The 17,279-nt window shown below is 45.1% G+C and overlaps 1 protein-coding gene across 2 annotated transcripts in view; it reads right to left on the bottom strand.

The window, feature by feature from the left end:
• The window catches only part of LOC106595229 (multiple PDZ domain protein), a 51,878-nt gene that overhangs the window by 10,778 nt on the left and 23,821 nt on the right, over positions 1-17,279 (bottom strand). For both annotated transcript variants that reach the window (XM_045712365.1, XM_045712366.1), the window contains exons 3-5: positions 12,844-13,042; positions 10,378-10,878; positions 5,901-6,083 (exon numbers count right to left, since the gene is read on the bottom strand). In XM_045712365.1, coding sequence (XP_045568321.1) covers positions 5,901-6,083; positions 10,378-10,878; positions 12,844-13,042 — 883 coding nt within the window. The remainder of the gene's footprint in view (positions 1-5,900; positions 6,084-10,377; positions 10,879-12,843; positions 13,043-17,279) is intronic.

Raw genomic sequence — 17,279 nt, 5'->3', positions numbered from 1 at the left:
GTTGGGGGAAACACATACGACATTATAAAATCCATGTACACAAACAACAAGTGTGCAGTTAAAATGGGCAAAAAACACACATTTCTTTCCACAGGGCCGTGGGGTGAGACAGGGATGCAGCTTGAGCCCCACCCTCTTCAAAATATTGAGACTCTGCATGCAGAATTCTGCAAAAATGTCCTCTGTGTACAATATAAAATACAAAATAATTCATGCAGAGCAGAATTAGGCCGATATCCGCTAATTATCAAAATCCAGAAAAGAGCCGTTAAATTCTACAACCACCTAAAAGGAAGTGATTCCCAAACCTTGCATAACAAAGCCATCACCTACAGAGAGATGAACCTGGAGAAGAGTCCCCTAAGCATGCTGGTCCTGGGGATCTGTTCACAAACACAAACACCTGACCACTGTCACTGACCCAAACTTAAGGAAAGCTTTGACAATATACAGACTCAGTGAGCATAGCCTTGCTATTGAGAGAGGCTGCTGTAGGTTGACCTGGCTCTCAAGAGAAACTGAGCTGCACTTCCTAACCTTCTGCCAAATGTATGAACCTATTAGAGACACATATTTCCCTCAGATAACACAGACCCACAAAGAATTTGAAACAAATCCAATTTTGATAAATTCCCATATCTTTTGGGTGAAATACCACAGTGTGCCATCACAGCAGCAATATTTGTGACCTGTTGCCACAAGAAAAGGGCAACCAGATAAGAACAAACAACATTGTAAATACAATCCATATTTATGTTTATACACTGCTCAAAAAAATAAAGGGAACACTTAAACGACACAATGTAACTCCAAGTCAATCACACTTCTGTGAAATCAAACTGTCCACTTAGGAAGCAACACTGATTGACAATAAATTTCACATGCTGTTGTGCAAATGGAATAGACAACAGGTGGAAATTATAGGCAATTAGCAAGACACCCCCAATAAAGGAGTGGTTCTGCAGGTGGGGACCACAGACCACTTCTCAGTTCCTATGCTTCCTGGCTGATGTTTTGGTCACTTTTGAATGCTGGCGGTGCTTTCACTCTAGTGGTAGCATGAGACGGAGTCTACAACCCACACAAGTGGCTCAGGTAGTGCAGCTCATCCAGGATGGCACATCAATGCGAGCTGTGGAAAGAAGGTTTGCTGTGTCTGTCAGCTTAGTATCCAGAGCATGGAGGCGCTACCAGGAGACAGGCCAGTACATCAGGAGACGTGGAGGAGGCTGTAGGAGGGCAACAACCCAGCAGCAGGACCGCTACCTCTGCCTTTGTGCAAGGAGGAGCAGGAGAAGCACTGCCAGAGCCCTGCAAAATGACCTCCAGCAGGCCACAAATGTGCATGTGTCTGCTCAAACGGTCAGAAACAGACTCCATGAGGGTGGTATGAGGGTCCGACGTCCACAGGTGGGGGTTGTGCTAATAGCCCAACACCGTGCAGGACGTTTGGCATTTGCCAGAGAACACCAAGATTGGCAAATTCACCACTGGCGCCCTGTGCTCTTCACAGATGAAAGCAGGTTCACACTGAGCCCGTGACAGACGTGACAGAGTCTGGAGACGCCATGGAGAACGTTCTGCTGCCTGCAACATCCTCCAGCATGACCGGTTTGGCGGTGGGTCAGTCATGGTGTGGGGTGGCATTTCTTTGGGGGGCCGCACAGCCCTCCATGTGCTCGCCAGAGGTAGCCTGACTGCCATTAGGTACCGAGATGAGATCCTCAGACCCCTTGTGAGACCATATGCTGGTGCGGTTGGCCCTGGGTTCCTCCTAATGCAAGACAATGCTAGACCTCATGTGGCTGGAGTGTGTCAGCAGTTCCTGCAAAAGGAAGGCATTGATGCTATGAACTGGCCCGCCCGTTCCCCAGACCTGAATCCAATTGAGCACATCTGGGACATCATGTCTCGCTCCATCCACCAACGCCACATTGCACCACAGACTGTCCAGGAGTTGGCGGATGCTTTAGTCCAGGTCTGGGAGGAGATCCCTCAGGAGACCATCTGCCACCTCATCAGGAGCATGCCCAGGCATTGTAGGGAGGTCATACAGGCATGTGGGGGCCACACACACTACTGAGCCTCATTTTGACTTGTTTTAAGGACATTACATCAAAGTTGGATCAGCCTGTAGTGTGGTTTTCCACTTTAATTTTGAGTGTGACTCCAAATCCAGACCTCCATGGGTTGATAAATTGGATTTCCATTGATTATTTTTGTGTGATTTTGTTGTCAGCACATTCAACTATGTAAAGAAAAAAGTATTTAATAAGATTATTTCTTTCATTCAGATCTAGGATGTGTTGTTTAAGTGTTCCCTTTATTTTTTTGAGCAGTATATATTTTCCCTTTTGTACTTTAACTATTTGCACATGGTTACAACACTGTACAGTGTATTCGGAAAGTATTCAGACCCCTTGACTTTTTCAAATTGTTGTTAGGTTACAGACTTATTCTAAAATTGATTAAATTAAAAAAAATCCTTGCCAATCTACACACAATACCCCATAATGACAAAGTGAAAACAGGTTTTTAGAAATGTTTGCAAATTAAAGTGTTCAGACCCGTTGCTATGAGACTCGAAATTGAGCTCAGGTGCATCCTGTTTCCATTGATCAGCCTTGAGATGTTTCTACAACTTGATCGGAGTCCACCTGGGGTAAATTCAATTGATTGGACATGATTTGGAAAGGCACACACCTGTCTATATAAGGTCCCACAGATTGACAGTGCATGTCAGAGCAAAAACCAAGCCATGAGGTCGAAGGAATTGTCCGTAGAGCTCCGAGACAGGATTGTGTCAAGGCACAGATCTGGGGAAGGGTACCAAAAAATGTCTGCAGCATTGAAGGTCCCCAAGAACACAGTGGCCTTCATCATTCTTAAATGGAAGAAGTTTGGAAGCACCAAGACTCTTCCTAGGGCTGGCCGCCTGGCCGGCCAAACTGAGCAATCGGGGGAGAAGGGCTTTCGTCAGGGAGGTGACCATAACATTTAACATTTAAGTAATTTAGCAGACGCTCTTATCCAGAGCGACTTACAAATTGGTGCATTCAACCTATGATATCCAGTGGAACAACCACTTTACAATAGTACATCTAAATCTTTTAGGGGAGGGGGGGGTTAGAAGGATTACTTTGTCCTATCCCAGGTATTCCTTAAAGAGGTGGGGTTTCAGGTGTCTCCGGAAGGTGGTGATTGACTTTGCTGTCCTGGCGTCGTGAGGGAGCTTGTTCCACCATAGGGGTGCCAGAGCAGTGAACAGTTTTGACTGGGCTGAGCGGGAACTGTGCTTCCTCAGTGGTAGGGGGGCCAGCAGGCCAGAGGTGGATGAGCGCAGTGCCCTAGTTTGGGTGTAGGGACTGATCAGAGCCTGAAGGTACGGAGGTGCCGTTCCCCTCACGGCTCCGTAGGCCAGCACCATGGTCTTGTAGCGGATGCGAGCTTCAACTGGAAGCCAGTGGAGTGTGCGGAGGAGCGGGGTGACGTGAGAGAACTTGGGAAGGTTGAACACCAGACGGGCTGCGGCATTCTGGATGAGTTGTAGGGGTTTAATGGCACAGGCAGGGAGCCCAGCCAACAGCGAGTTGCAGTAATCCAGACGGGAGATGACAAGTGCCTGGATTAGGACCTGCGCCGCTTCCTGTGTGAGGCAGGGTCGTACTCTGAGAATGTTGTAGAGCATGAACCTACAGGATCGGGTCACCGCCTTGATGTTAGTGGAGAACGACAGGGTGTTGTCCAGGGTCACGCCAAGGTTCTTAGCACTCTGGGAGGAGGACACAATGGAGTTGTCAACCGTGATGGCGAGATCATGGAACGGGCAGTCCTTCCCCGGGAGGAAAAGCAGCTCCGTCTTGCCGGGGTTCAGCTTGAGGTGGTGATCCGTCATCCACACTGATATGTCTGCCAGACATGCAGAGATGCGATTCGCCACCTGGTTATCAGAAGGGGGAAAGGAGAAGATTAATTGAGTGTCGTCTGCATAGCAATGATAGGAGAGACCATGTGAGGATATGACAGACCCAAGTGACTTGGTGTATAGCGAGAATAGGAGAGGGCCTAGAACTGAGCCCTGGGGGACACCAGTGGTGAGAGCACGTGGTGCGGAGACAGATTCTCGCCACGCCACCTGGTAGGAGCGACCTGTCAGGTAGGACGCAATCCAAGCGTGGGCCGCACCGGAGATGCCCAGCTCGGAGAGGGTGGAGAGGAGGATCTGGTGGTTCACAGTATCAAAGGCAGCAGATAGGTCTAGAAGGATGAGAGCAGAGGAGAGAGTATTAGCTTTAGCAGTGCGGAGAGCCTCCGTGACACAGAGAAGAGCAGTCTCAGTTGAATGACCAGTCTTGAAACCTGACTGATTTGGGTCAAGAAGGTCATTCTGAGAGAGATAGCAAGAGAGCTGGCCAAGGACGTCACGTTCAAGAGTTTTGGAGAGAAAAGAAAGAAGGGATACTGGTCTGTAGTTGTTGACATCGGAGGGATCGAGTGTAGGTTTTTTCAGAAGGGGTGCCTGATGGTTCTTGGTCATCTCCCTGACCACCTCCCTGACCAGAGTTCCTCTGTGGATATGAGAGAACCTTCCTGAAGGACAACCATCTCTGCAGCACTCCACCAATCAGGCCTTTATGGTAGAGTGGCCAGACGGAAGCCACTCCTCAGTAAAAGGCACATGACAGCCCGCTTGGAGTTTGCCAAAAGGCACCTTAAGACTCTCAGACAATGAGAAACAAGATTCTCTGTTCTGATGAAACCAAGATTGAACACTTTGGCCTGAATGCCAAGCATCACGTAAAGACGAAACCTGGCACCATCCTTACCGTGAAGCATGGTGCTGGCAGCATCATGCTGTGGGGATGTTTTTCAATGGCAGGGACTGGGAGACTAGTCAGGATAGAGGGAAAGATGAACGGAGAAAAGTACAGAGATCCTTGATGAAAACCTGCTCCAGAGCCGCTCAGGACCTCAGTCTGGGGCAAAGGTTCTCCTTCCAACAGAACAACGACCCTAAGCACACAGCCAAGACAACGCAGGAGTGGCTATGGGACAAGTCTCTGAATGTCCTTGAGTGGCCCAGCCAGAACCCGGACTTGAACCCGATCGAACATCTCTGGAGAGACCTGAAAATAGCTGTGCAGCGACGCTCCCCATCCAACCTGACAGAGCTTCAGAGGATCTGCAGAGAAGAATGGGAGAAACTCCCCAAATACACCTGTGCCAAGCTTGTAGCGTCATACCCAGGAAGACTCAAGGATGTAATTACTACAAAATGTGCTTCAACAAAGTACTGAGTAAAGGGTCTGAATTCTTATTGAAATGTGATATTTCCATTTTTTTATGTTTTAGAAATTTGCTAAAAAATCTAAAAACATGTTTCTGCTTCATCGTTATGGGGTGTTTGTGATGTCATTGTGGTGCATTGTGTTTAGAATGATGAGGGGAAAAAAACTATTTAATCAATTTTACAATAAGGCTGTAACATATACAATTTTGGAAAAAGTCAAGGGCTCTGAATACTTTCTGAATGCACTGTACATAGCCATAATATGAGAGAGAGAGAGACTGGCCTGGCAGCCTGACCAACCAGACGCTGTGGGAAAGACAGGGATAAACAGGGTGAAGAGGGTGGTGTGTGTGTGTGTGTGCGTATGTGTGAGTGTGTGCGTGCGCATGTGTGAGTGTGTGTGTGTGTGTGTGCATATGTGTGAGTGTGTGTGTGTGTGTGCGTGCGCATGTGTGAGTGTGTGTGTGTGTGCGTGCGTATGTGTGCGTGTGTGTGTGTGTGTGTGTGCGTGTGTGTGTGTGTGAGTGTGTGTGTGCGTGTGTCACAACGTGTGTGTATTAACTGTGTAATACAGCACTAGACTAAAAAAAAGGACAGCAACGTTACTAACCTTCGAGGTTGAGCCCAGCTGAGGTCAGTAGGATAACCCAACATCTCATCCTCTCTCCCTTCTTCCTCTCTAACCTCCTCCTCCTCTCTCTTCCTCTCCACTTTCTTCTCCTCCTCTCTCACTCCATCCACACCTCTCCTCTCCTTCGTTGGTACGGGTGAGGGTGGAGGTTTAGGGACTAGGCTACAGGGAAAAAGATCCCATGCTTTATAAACAGTAGCCTATAACGTTATTCCTTATGATATATTTATCAATATTAACATTTATATAGGTAGAGAAATATATAGACATTTATGGACTGTCGTTTCTCTTTGTTTATTTGAGCTGTTCTTGCCATGATATGGACTTGGTCTTTTACCAAATAGGGCTATCTTCTGTATACCACCCCTACCTTGTCACAACACAACTGATTGGCTCAAACACATTAAGAAGGAAAGAAATTCCACAAATTAACTATTAACAAGGCACACCTGTTAATTAAAATGCATTCCAGGTGACTACCTCATGAAGCTGGTTGAGAGAATGCCAAGAGTGTGCAAAGCTGTCATCAAGGCAAAGAGTGGCTACTTTGAAGAATCTCAAATATAAAATATTTTTTTAATTGTTTAACACTTTTTGGGTTACTACATGATTCCAAATGTGTTATTTCATAGTTTTGATGTCTTCACTATTATTCTACAATGTAGAAAATAGTCAAAATAAAGAAAAACCTTTGAATGAGTAGGTGTTCTAAAACTTTTGACTGGTACTGAATATATACACAAATATACATATATTTTCCACCCAAAAACGTTTTAAAATGTAAAGATTAAACATGAAATAGCAACATTTTAAGAAAGACAGTTCCTGGGTCAGTTCCTGGGTCAGATCAGTCTCATGGCGGTTGTCTATGAATTCACATGAATATGTTTAAAGTAGACTTTGTATGTGTGTGTGTGTGTCCGCGTGTGTTTTTGTGTTTTCATGTGCACAATTGTATGTGTGTGTGCGTGTGTGTGTATGTGTACAAATATGTGTGTGAGAGTGTGTATTTTCTCATGAATATGTTTAAAGTACACCGTAGACTGTGTGTGTGTGTGTGTGTGTGTGTGTGTGTGTGTGTGTGTGTGTGTGTGTGTGTGTGTGTGTGTGTGTGTGTGTGTGTGTGTGTGTGTGTGTGTGTGTGTGTGTGTGTGTGTGTGTGTGTGTGTGTGTGTGTGTGTGTGTGTGTGTGTGTGTGTGTGGTAATAAGCCCATTATATTGAGTGATAGCCATATCTACCCAGCAGGAGTCTGTAAAAATGAGCAGAGCATTACAACATGTTACAGCAGTGGTAGAGAGAAAGATAGAGAAAGGAGAGAGAGGGGAGGAAGAGAGAGGGGGAGGGGGAGGAGAGAGAGGGAGGGGGAGAGAGAGAGAGCGAGAGAGAGCGGGAGGAGAGAGAGCGAGAGAGAGAGAGAGGGGGAGGCGAGAGGGGGGGAGGAGAGAGAGGGGGGAGGAGAGAGAGCGAGAGAGAGGGGGGAGGAGATGGGGGCAGGCGAGAGGGGGAGGAGAGAGAGGGGGGAGGATATAGAAGGAGGGTGGAGGAGAGATAGAGAAAAGCGGAGAAAGCAACAGAGAGAAAGAGAGGGAGAGAGAGGGAGGGGGGAGGAGAGAGAGTATGTATTCATTTTTCTGACATGACACAGTACTGAAATCTATAGGTGAGTCTAAAAATAACCTTCTACACCACATGAATGTTAAAAAATACAGTTTGTGGCCTACGGAGTGGTGCAGTGGTCTAAGGCACTGCATCACCACAGACCCGGGTTCGATCACCAGGCCTGAGATAAGGTTTGAGGTTAGAGCTGGGGTAAGATTTGAGGTTAGAGCTGGGGTAAGGCTTGAGGTTAGAGCTGGGGTAAGGGTTGAGGTTAGAGCTGGGATAAGGGTTGAGGTTAGAGCTGGGATAAGGTTTGAGGTTAGAGCTGGGGTAAGACTTGAGGTTAGAGCTGGGGTAAGGCTTGAGGTTAGAGCTGGGATAAGGGTTGAGGTTAGAGCTGGGATAAGTTTTGAGGTTAGAGCTGGGATAAGAGTTGAGGTTAGAGCTGGGATAAGGGTTGAGGTTAGAGCTGGGGTAAGTTTTGAGGTTAGAGCTGGGATAAGGCTTGAGGTTAGAACTGGGATAAGAGTTGAGGTTAGAGCTGGGGTAAGGCTTGAGGTTAGAGCTGGGGTAAGGGTTGAGGTTAGAGCTGGGATAAGAGTTGAGGTTAGAGCTGGGATAAGGGTTGAGGTTAGAGCTGGGATAAGGTTTGAGGTTAGAGCTGGGGTAAGGCTTGAGGTTAGAGCTGGGATAAGGTTTGAGGTTAGAGCTGGGATAAGGGTTGAGGTTAGAGCTGGGGTAAGGGTTGAGGTTAGAGCTGGGGTAAGGGTTGAGGTTAGAGCTGGGGTAAGATTTGAGGTTAGAGCTGGGGTAAGGTTTGAGGTTAGGGCTGGAGTAAGAGTTGAGGTTAGGGCTGGAGTAAGGTTGAGGTTAGAGCTGGGATAAGGGTTGAGGTGAGTGCTGGAGTTAGCGTTGAGGTTAGAGCTGGGGATAAGGGTTGAGGTTAGAGCTGGGATAAGAGTTGAGGTTAGAGCTGGGATAATGTTTGAGGTTAGAGCTGGGGTAAGTTTTGAGGTTAGAGCTGGGATAAGAGTTGAGGTTAGAGCTGGGATAAGTTTTGAGGTTAGAGCTGGGATAAGGGTTTAGGTTAGAGCTGGGATAAGAGTTGAGGTTAGAGCTGGGATAAGGTTTGAGGTTAGAGCTGGGGTAAGTTTTGAGGTTAGAGCTGGGATAAGGGTTGAGGTTAGAACTGGGATAAGAGTTGAGGTTAGAGCTGGGGTAAGGGTTGAGGTTAGAGCTGGGGTAAGGGTTGAGGTTAGAGCTGGGATAAGGGTTGAGGTTAGAGCTGGGATAAGGGTTGAGGTTAGAGCTGGGGTAAGGGTTGAGGTTAGAGCTGGGGTAAGATTTGAGGTTAGAGCTGGGGTAAAGATTGAGGTTAGGGCTGGGGTAAGATTTGAGGTTAGAGCTGGGGTAAGGGTTGAGGTTAGAGCTGGGGTAAGGTTTGAGGTTAGGGCTGGAGTAAGAGTTGAGGTTAGGGCTGGTGTAAGGGTTGAGGTTAGAGCTGGGATAAGGGTTGAGGTGAGTGCTGGAGTCAGAGTTGAGGTTAGAGCTGGGGTAAGATTTGAGGTTAGAGCGGGGTAAGGTTTGAGGTTAGGGCTGGGATAAGAGTTGAGGTTAGAGCTGGGATAAGGGTTGAGGTTAGAGCTGGGATAATGGTTGAGGATAGAGCTGGGGTAAGGGTTGATGTTAGAGCTGGGATAAGGTTTGAGGTTAGGGCTGGAGTAAGATTTGAGGTTAGAGCTGGGGTAAGAGTTGAGGTTAGAGCTGGGGTAAGGGTTGAGGTTAGAGCTGGGGTAAGGTTTGAGGTTAGAGCTCGGGTAAGGGTTGAGGTTAGGGCTGGAGTTAGAGTTGAGGTTAGAGCTGGGGTAAGGGTTGAGGTTAGGGCTGGAGTTAGAATTGAGGTTAGAGCTGGGGTAAGGTTTGAGGTTAGAGCTGGGGTAAGGGTTGAGGTTAGGGCTGGAGTTAGGTTTGAGGTTAGGGCTGGAGTTAGGGTTGAGGTTAGAGCTGGGGTAAGGGTTGAGGTTAGAGCTGCGATAAGGTTTGAGGTTAGAGCTGCGATAAGGGTTGAGGTTAGAGCTGGGGTAAGGTTTGAGGTTAGGGCTGGAGTAAGAGTTGAGGTTAGGGCTGGTGTAAGGGTTGAGGTTAGAGCTGGGATAATGGTTGAGGATAGAGCTGGGGTAAGGGTTGAGGTGAGTGCTGGAGTCAGAGTTGAGGTTAGAGCTGGGGTAAGATTTGAGGTTAGAGCGGGGTAAGGTTTGAGGTTAGGGCTGGGATAAGAGTTGAGGTTAGAGCTGGGATAAGAGTTGAGGTTAGAGCTGGGATAATGGTTGAGGATTGAGCTGGGGTAAGGGTTGATGTTAGAGCTGGGATAAGGTTTGAGGTTAGGGCTGGAGTAAGGTTTGAGGTTAGAGCTGGGGTAAGAGTTGAGGTTAGAGCTGCGGTAAGGGTTGAGGTTAGAGCTGGGGTAAGGTTTGAGGTTAGAGCTCGGGTAAGGGTTGAGGTTAGGGCTGGAGTTAGAGTTGAGGTTAGAGCTGGGGTAAGGGTTGAGGTTAGGGCTGGAGTTAGAATTGAGGTTAGAGCTGGGGTAAGGTTTGAGGTTAGAGCTGGGGTAAGGGTTGAGGTTAGGGCTGGAGTTAGGTTTGAGGTTAGGGCTGGAGTTAGGGTTGAGGTTAGAGCTGGGGTAAGGTTTGAGGTTAGAGCTGCGATAAGGTTTGAGGTTAGAGCTGCGATAAGGGTTGAGGTTAGAGCTGCGATAAGGGTTGAGGTTAGAGCTGGGGTAAGGCTTGAGGTTAGGGCTGGAGTAAGGGCTTCATGTTTATTGTTATTTGTTTCACAGTTTGAAGATGGGATCTTACCTCTTGTCTGGGGGTGGGGGTCTGGGTGGGCCTGTGGTTGGGGTTGAGGCTGGAGCTGTACTTGTAGCTGACACTACAGGTCTGGGTAGAGAAGGGCCTTGAGGCCTTGGGGCTGTAGCTGGACCTGGAGTTGGGACTGTTGAGGCTGGGGCTGTACTTGTAGCTGACACTACAGGTCTGGGTAGAGAAGGGCCTTGAGGCTTTGGGGCTGTAGCTGGACCTGGAGTTGGGACTGTTGAGGCTGTATCTGGGGCTCCAGGAGGGGTAGGGGAAGGGGTCGGACCTCCAGGAGGGGTAGGGGAAGGGATTGGACCTCCAGGAGGGGTTGGGGAAGGGATTGGACCTCCAGGAGGGGTAGGGGAAGGGGTTGGACCTCCAGGGGGGGTAGGGGAAGGGGTCAGGGGGCAGGGTGAGGGGCCGTCCACCATGATGGATGACAGAGGCTGCTGGGCCATGGAGGCACGGTGCTCCTCTACCAGAGACGAGGGGATGAATGTCACACTGTGGAGTGAAAGGTGATAGAGAGAAATAAAGAGAGAGAGAAAGAAAGTGAGAGAGAGATAAAGAGAGCGAAAGAGAGAGAAAGAAAGAGAGAGAGAAAAAGAGAGAGCGAGAGAGAGAAAGGTGAGCGAGTGAGTTGATAGAGAGAGACATAGTTAATGTAGGTATGTGTCTGTGTTTGTGTCATTTAGACAAATGTCCAAAGATAGTTAAAAACTAGAAAATAACGAAGCTGTCATGAAGCTGTCATTAGAAAACATGCTGCAATGATGATGTGTTGGAGCTGTCATTACAAAACATACTGCAATGATGATGTGTTGGAGCTGTCATTACAAACATACTGCAATGATGATGTGTTGGAGCTGTCATTACAAACATACTGCAATGATGATGTGTTGGAGCTGTTATTAGAAAACATGCTGCAATGATGATGTGTTGGAGCTGTCATTACAAACATACTGCAATGATGATGTGTTGGAGCTGTTATTACAAACATACTGCAATGATGATGTGTTGGAGCTGTCATTACAAACATACTGCAATGATGATGTGTTGGAGCTGTCATTACAAACATACTGCAATGATGATGTGTTGGAGCTGTCATTACAAACATACTGCAATGATGATGTGTTGGAGCTGTCATTACAAACATACTGCAATGATGATGTGTTGAATGATGATGTGTTGAATGAGGGTCAGCAGATGCCTGTGGGATTATAATACATTCAGCTATACTAATTTAATGACCACGGACAACACAGACCTGTGGGATTATAATACATTCAGCTATACTAATTTAACGACCACGGACAACACAGACCTGTGGGATTATAATACATTCAGCTATACTAATTTAACGACCACGGACAACACAGACCTGTGGGATTATAATACATTCAGCTATACTAACTTAACGACCACGGACAACACAGACCTGTGGGATTATAATACATTCAGCTATACTAATTTAACGACCACGGACAACACAGACCTGTGGGATTATAATACATTCAGCTATACTAATTTAACGACCACGGACAACACAGACCTGTGGGATTATAATACATTCAGCTATACTAACTTAACGACCACGGCCAACACAGACCTGTGGGATTATAATACATTCAGCTATACTAATTTAACGACCACGGACAACACAGACCTGTGTGATTATAATACATTCAGCTATACTAACTCATAACAGTAGCACTGATCAGCGGAAGGAGAATTCAAATGTACATAAAATGTAGATACTGGACATTAAAAGATACTGGATATTAAAGGATACTGGACATTAAAGGATACAGGACATTAAAGGAAACGGAACATTAAAGGACACTGGATATTAAAGGATACTGGATATTAAAGGATACTGGATATTAAAGGATACTGGATATTAAAGGATACTGGATATTAAAGGATCCTGGACATTAAAGGATACTGGATATTAAAGGATACTGGATATTAAAGGATACTGGATATTAAAGGATACGGGACATTAAAGGATACTGGATATTAAAGGATACTGGATATTAAAGGATACTGGATATTAAAGGACACTGGATATTAAAGGATACTGGATATTAAAGGATACTGGACATTAAAGGATACTGGACATTAAAGGATACTGGATATTAAAGGATACTGGATATTAAAGGATACTGGATATTAAAGGATACTGGATATTAAAGGATACTGGATATTAAAGGACACTGGACATTAAAGGATACTGGATATTAAAGGATACTGGACATTAAAGGATACTGGACATTAAAGTACTAGGAAAGACAGGAGAGTTTGGATTCAGAGTTGTGGTTCTGAGGGTGTGTCCTGGTCAAGTCATATCTGGACCTATAACAGAATGCCTCTGTATCACAGATCCAGGCACAGTGTTGGTCAGGTCAGGTTGGTGGTTGGTGTGAATGTTTGTATATACAGTAGCCTGTAGGTGTGTGTGTGTCGTACCTCATATCTGGCTCTGTAACAGAGTGTCTCCTCAGCAGGGCTCTACACATAGCATTGGTCAGGTTGGTGGTGGGAACTCCGTTAACAGCCAGGATAGTGTCTCCTACACCCAGCCTCCCATCCTGACTGACTGACCCTCCACGGATCACTGACCGGATCAACATCCCTGAGCCGTCCTTTATAGCACTCACTGTCATACCTGTTAACACACACACATATACCTGTAGTCACACTGCAACACACATATACCTGTAGTCACACTCCAACACACATATACCTGTAGTCACACTCCAACACACATATATCTGTAGTCACACTACAACACACATATACCTGTAGTCACACTCCAACACACATATACCTGTAGTCACACTCCAACACACATATATCTGTAGTCACACTACAACACACATATACCTGTAGTCACACTCCAACACACATATATCTGTAGTCACACTCCAACACACATATACCTGTAGTCACACTACAACACACACACATATACCTGTAGTCACACTACAACACACATATACCTGTAGTCACACTCCAACACACATATATCTGTAGTCACACTCCAACACATATACCTGTAGTCACACTACAACACACACACATATACCTGTAGTCACACTCCAACACATATATACCTGTAGTCACACCTCAACACACATATATACCTGTAGTTACACTACAACACACATATACCTGTAGTCACACTACAACACACACATATACCTGTAGTCACACCTCAACACACACATATACCTGTAGTCACACCTCAACACACACATATACCTGTAGTCACACCTCAACACACATATACCTGTAGTCACACTCCAACACACACATATACCTGTAGTCACACTACAACACACACATATACCTGTAGTCACACTACAACACATATATACCTGTAGACACACTACAACACACATATACCTGTAGTCACACTACAACACACACACATATACCTGTAGTCACACTACAACACACATATACCTGTAGTCACACTACAACACACATATATACCTGTAGTCACATTACTACACATATATACCTGTAGTCACACTACAACACACATATATACCTGTAGTCACACTACAACACACATATATACCTGTAGTCACACTACAACACACATATATACCTGTAGTCACACTACAACACACACATATACCTGTAGTCACACTACAACACACATATACCTGTAGACACACTCCGACACACATATACCTGTAGTCACACTCCAACACACATATACCTGTAGTCACACCTCAACACACACACATATACCTGTAGTCACACTCCAACACACATATACCTGTAGTCACACCTCAACACACACACATATACCTGTAGTCACACTCCAACACACATATACCTGTAGTCACACCTCAACACACATATACGTGTAGTCACACTACAACACACATATATACCTGTAGTCACACCTCAACACACATATATACCTGTAGTCACACTCCAACACACATATACCTGTAGTCACACCTCAACACACATATACCTGTAGTCACACCTCAACACACATATACCTGTAGTCACACTACAACACACATATACCTGTAGTCACACTCCAACACACATATACCTGTAGTCACACTACAACACACATATACCTGTAGTCACACTACAACACATATATACCTGTAGTCACACTCCAACACACATATACCTGTAGACACACTACAACACACATATACCTTTAGTCACACTACAACACACATATACCTGTAGACACACTACAACACACATATACCTGTAGTCACACTACAACACACATATATACCGGTAGTCACATTACTACACATATATACCTGTAGTCACACTCCAACACACATATACCTGTAGTCACACTACAACACACATATACCTGTAGTCACACTACAACACACATATATACCTGTAGTCACACTACAACACACATATACCTGTAGTCACACTACAACACACATATACCTGTAGTCACACTACAACACACATATACCTGTAGTCACACTACAACACACATATACCTGTAGTCACACTCCAACACATATATACCTGTAGTCACACTCCAACACATATACCTGTAGTCACACCTCAACACACATATACCTGTAGTCACACTCCAACACACATATACCTGTAGTCACACTACAACACACATATACCTGTAGTCACACTACAACACACATATACCTGTAGTCACACTACAACACACATATATACCTGTAGTCACACTACAACACACATATACCTGTAGTCACACTACAACACACATATACCTGTAGTCACACTACAACACACATATACCTGTAGTCACACTACAACACACATATACCTGTAGTCACACTCCAACACATATATACCTGTAGTCACACTCCAACACATATACCTGTAGTCACACCTCAACACACATATACCTGTAGTCACACTCCAACACACATATACCTGTAGTCACACTCCAACACACATATACCTGTAGTCACACTACAACACACACACATATACCTGTAGTCACACTACAACACACATATACCTGTAGTCACACTACAACACATATATACCTGTAGTCACACTACAACACACATATATACCTGTAGTCACACCTCAACACACACACATATACCTGTAGTCACACTACAACACACATATACCTGTAGTCACACTACAACACATATATACCTGTAGTCACACTCCAACACACATATACCTGTAGACACACTACAACACACATATACCTTTAGTCACACTACAACACACATATACCTGTAGACACACTAAAACACACATATACCTGTAGTCACACTACAACACACATATATACCGGTAGTCACATTACTACACATATATACCTGTAGTCACACTCCAACACACATATACCTGTAGTCACACTACAACACACATATACCTGTAGTCACACTACAACACACATATATACCTGTAGTCACACTACAACACACATATACCTGTAGTCACACTACAACACACATATACCTGTAGTCACACTACAACACACATATACCTGTAGTCACACTACAACACACATATACCTGTATTCACACTCCAACACATATATACCTGTAGTCACACTCCAACACATATACCTGTAGTCACACCTCAACACACATATACCTGTAGTCACACTCCAACACACATATACCTGTAGTCACACTACAACACACATATACCTGTAGTCACACTACAACACACATATACCTGTAGTCACACTACAACACACATATATACCTGTAGTCACACTACAACACACATATACCTGTAGTCACACTACAACACACATATACCTGTAGTCACACTACAACACACATATACCTGTAGTCACACTACAACACACATATACCTGTAGTCACACTCCAACACATATATACCTGTAGTCACACTCCAACACATATACCTGTAGTCACACCTCAACACACATATACCTGTAGTCACACTCCAACACACATATACCTGTAGTCACACTCCAACACACATATACCTGTAGTCACACTACAACACACACACATATACCTGTAGTCACACTACAACACATATATACCTGTAGTCACACTACAACACACATATATACCTGTAGTCACACCTCAACACACACACATATACCTGTAGTCACACTACAACACACATATACCTGTAGTCACACTACAACACACACACATATACCTGTAGTCACACTACAACACACATATACCTGTAGTCACACTACAACACATATATACCTGTAGTCACACTACAACACACATATATACCTGTAGTCACACCTCAACACACACACATATACCTGTAGTCACACCTCAACACACATATAACTGTAGTCACACTACAACACACATATACCTGTAGTCACACTCTAATAATAATCTCAATGTTTTAACACAGCAAATAACAGAGGTAATGTTCTGAGTGACCCCACAGTGGGGTTTCTCCTCCAATAACAGAGGTAATGTTCTGAGTGACCCCAGAGTGGGGTTTCTTGACTTCCGGTTTGGAGCGAGCAGTCGCACCACGCTTCGCTCCACAGGTAATATTCCACTTCGCTACATTACAAAGGCTTGATTTGTTTGATCTGAGCAATTCTTCTTAGCTAGCTACATAGCCGTCTTTGTATCAAAGATAATTGTGTAGTTTAGAGTAACTGAGTAATTATCGAGGCTAGCTATCTTCGTCCTCCTAACGTAGTCAACACTGCTAGCTGCTAGCTAGCTAGTCATCACTGTTAGCTAGCCAACTTCTACCGACTAACAGCACCGCAGAAACTATTACATTACAACGCAACGACTTGATTAGTGTGGTGTTAGTGTTAGTTAGCCAGCTACATAGTTGTCTGTGCTGTCTCTGTATCTAAGATAATTGTGTAGCTTGAGTTTGAGTATTATCGAGGTGTGCTAGCCAGCCGCGACGCGGCGCCAGACTTACTC

Source organism: Salmo salar, unplaced genomic scaffold, assembly GCF_905237065.1.
Source record: "Salmo salar unplaced genomic scaffold, Ssal_v3.1, whole genome shotgun sequence".
NCBI lineage: Eukaryota > Metazoa > Chordata > Actinopteri > Salmoniformes > Salmonidae > Salmo > Salmo salar.
The sequence above is the reverse complement of the archived record's forward strand: the minus strand, read 5'-3'. Positions and strand labels throughout refer to the sequence as shown.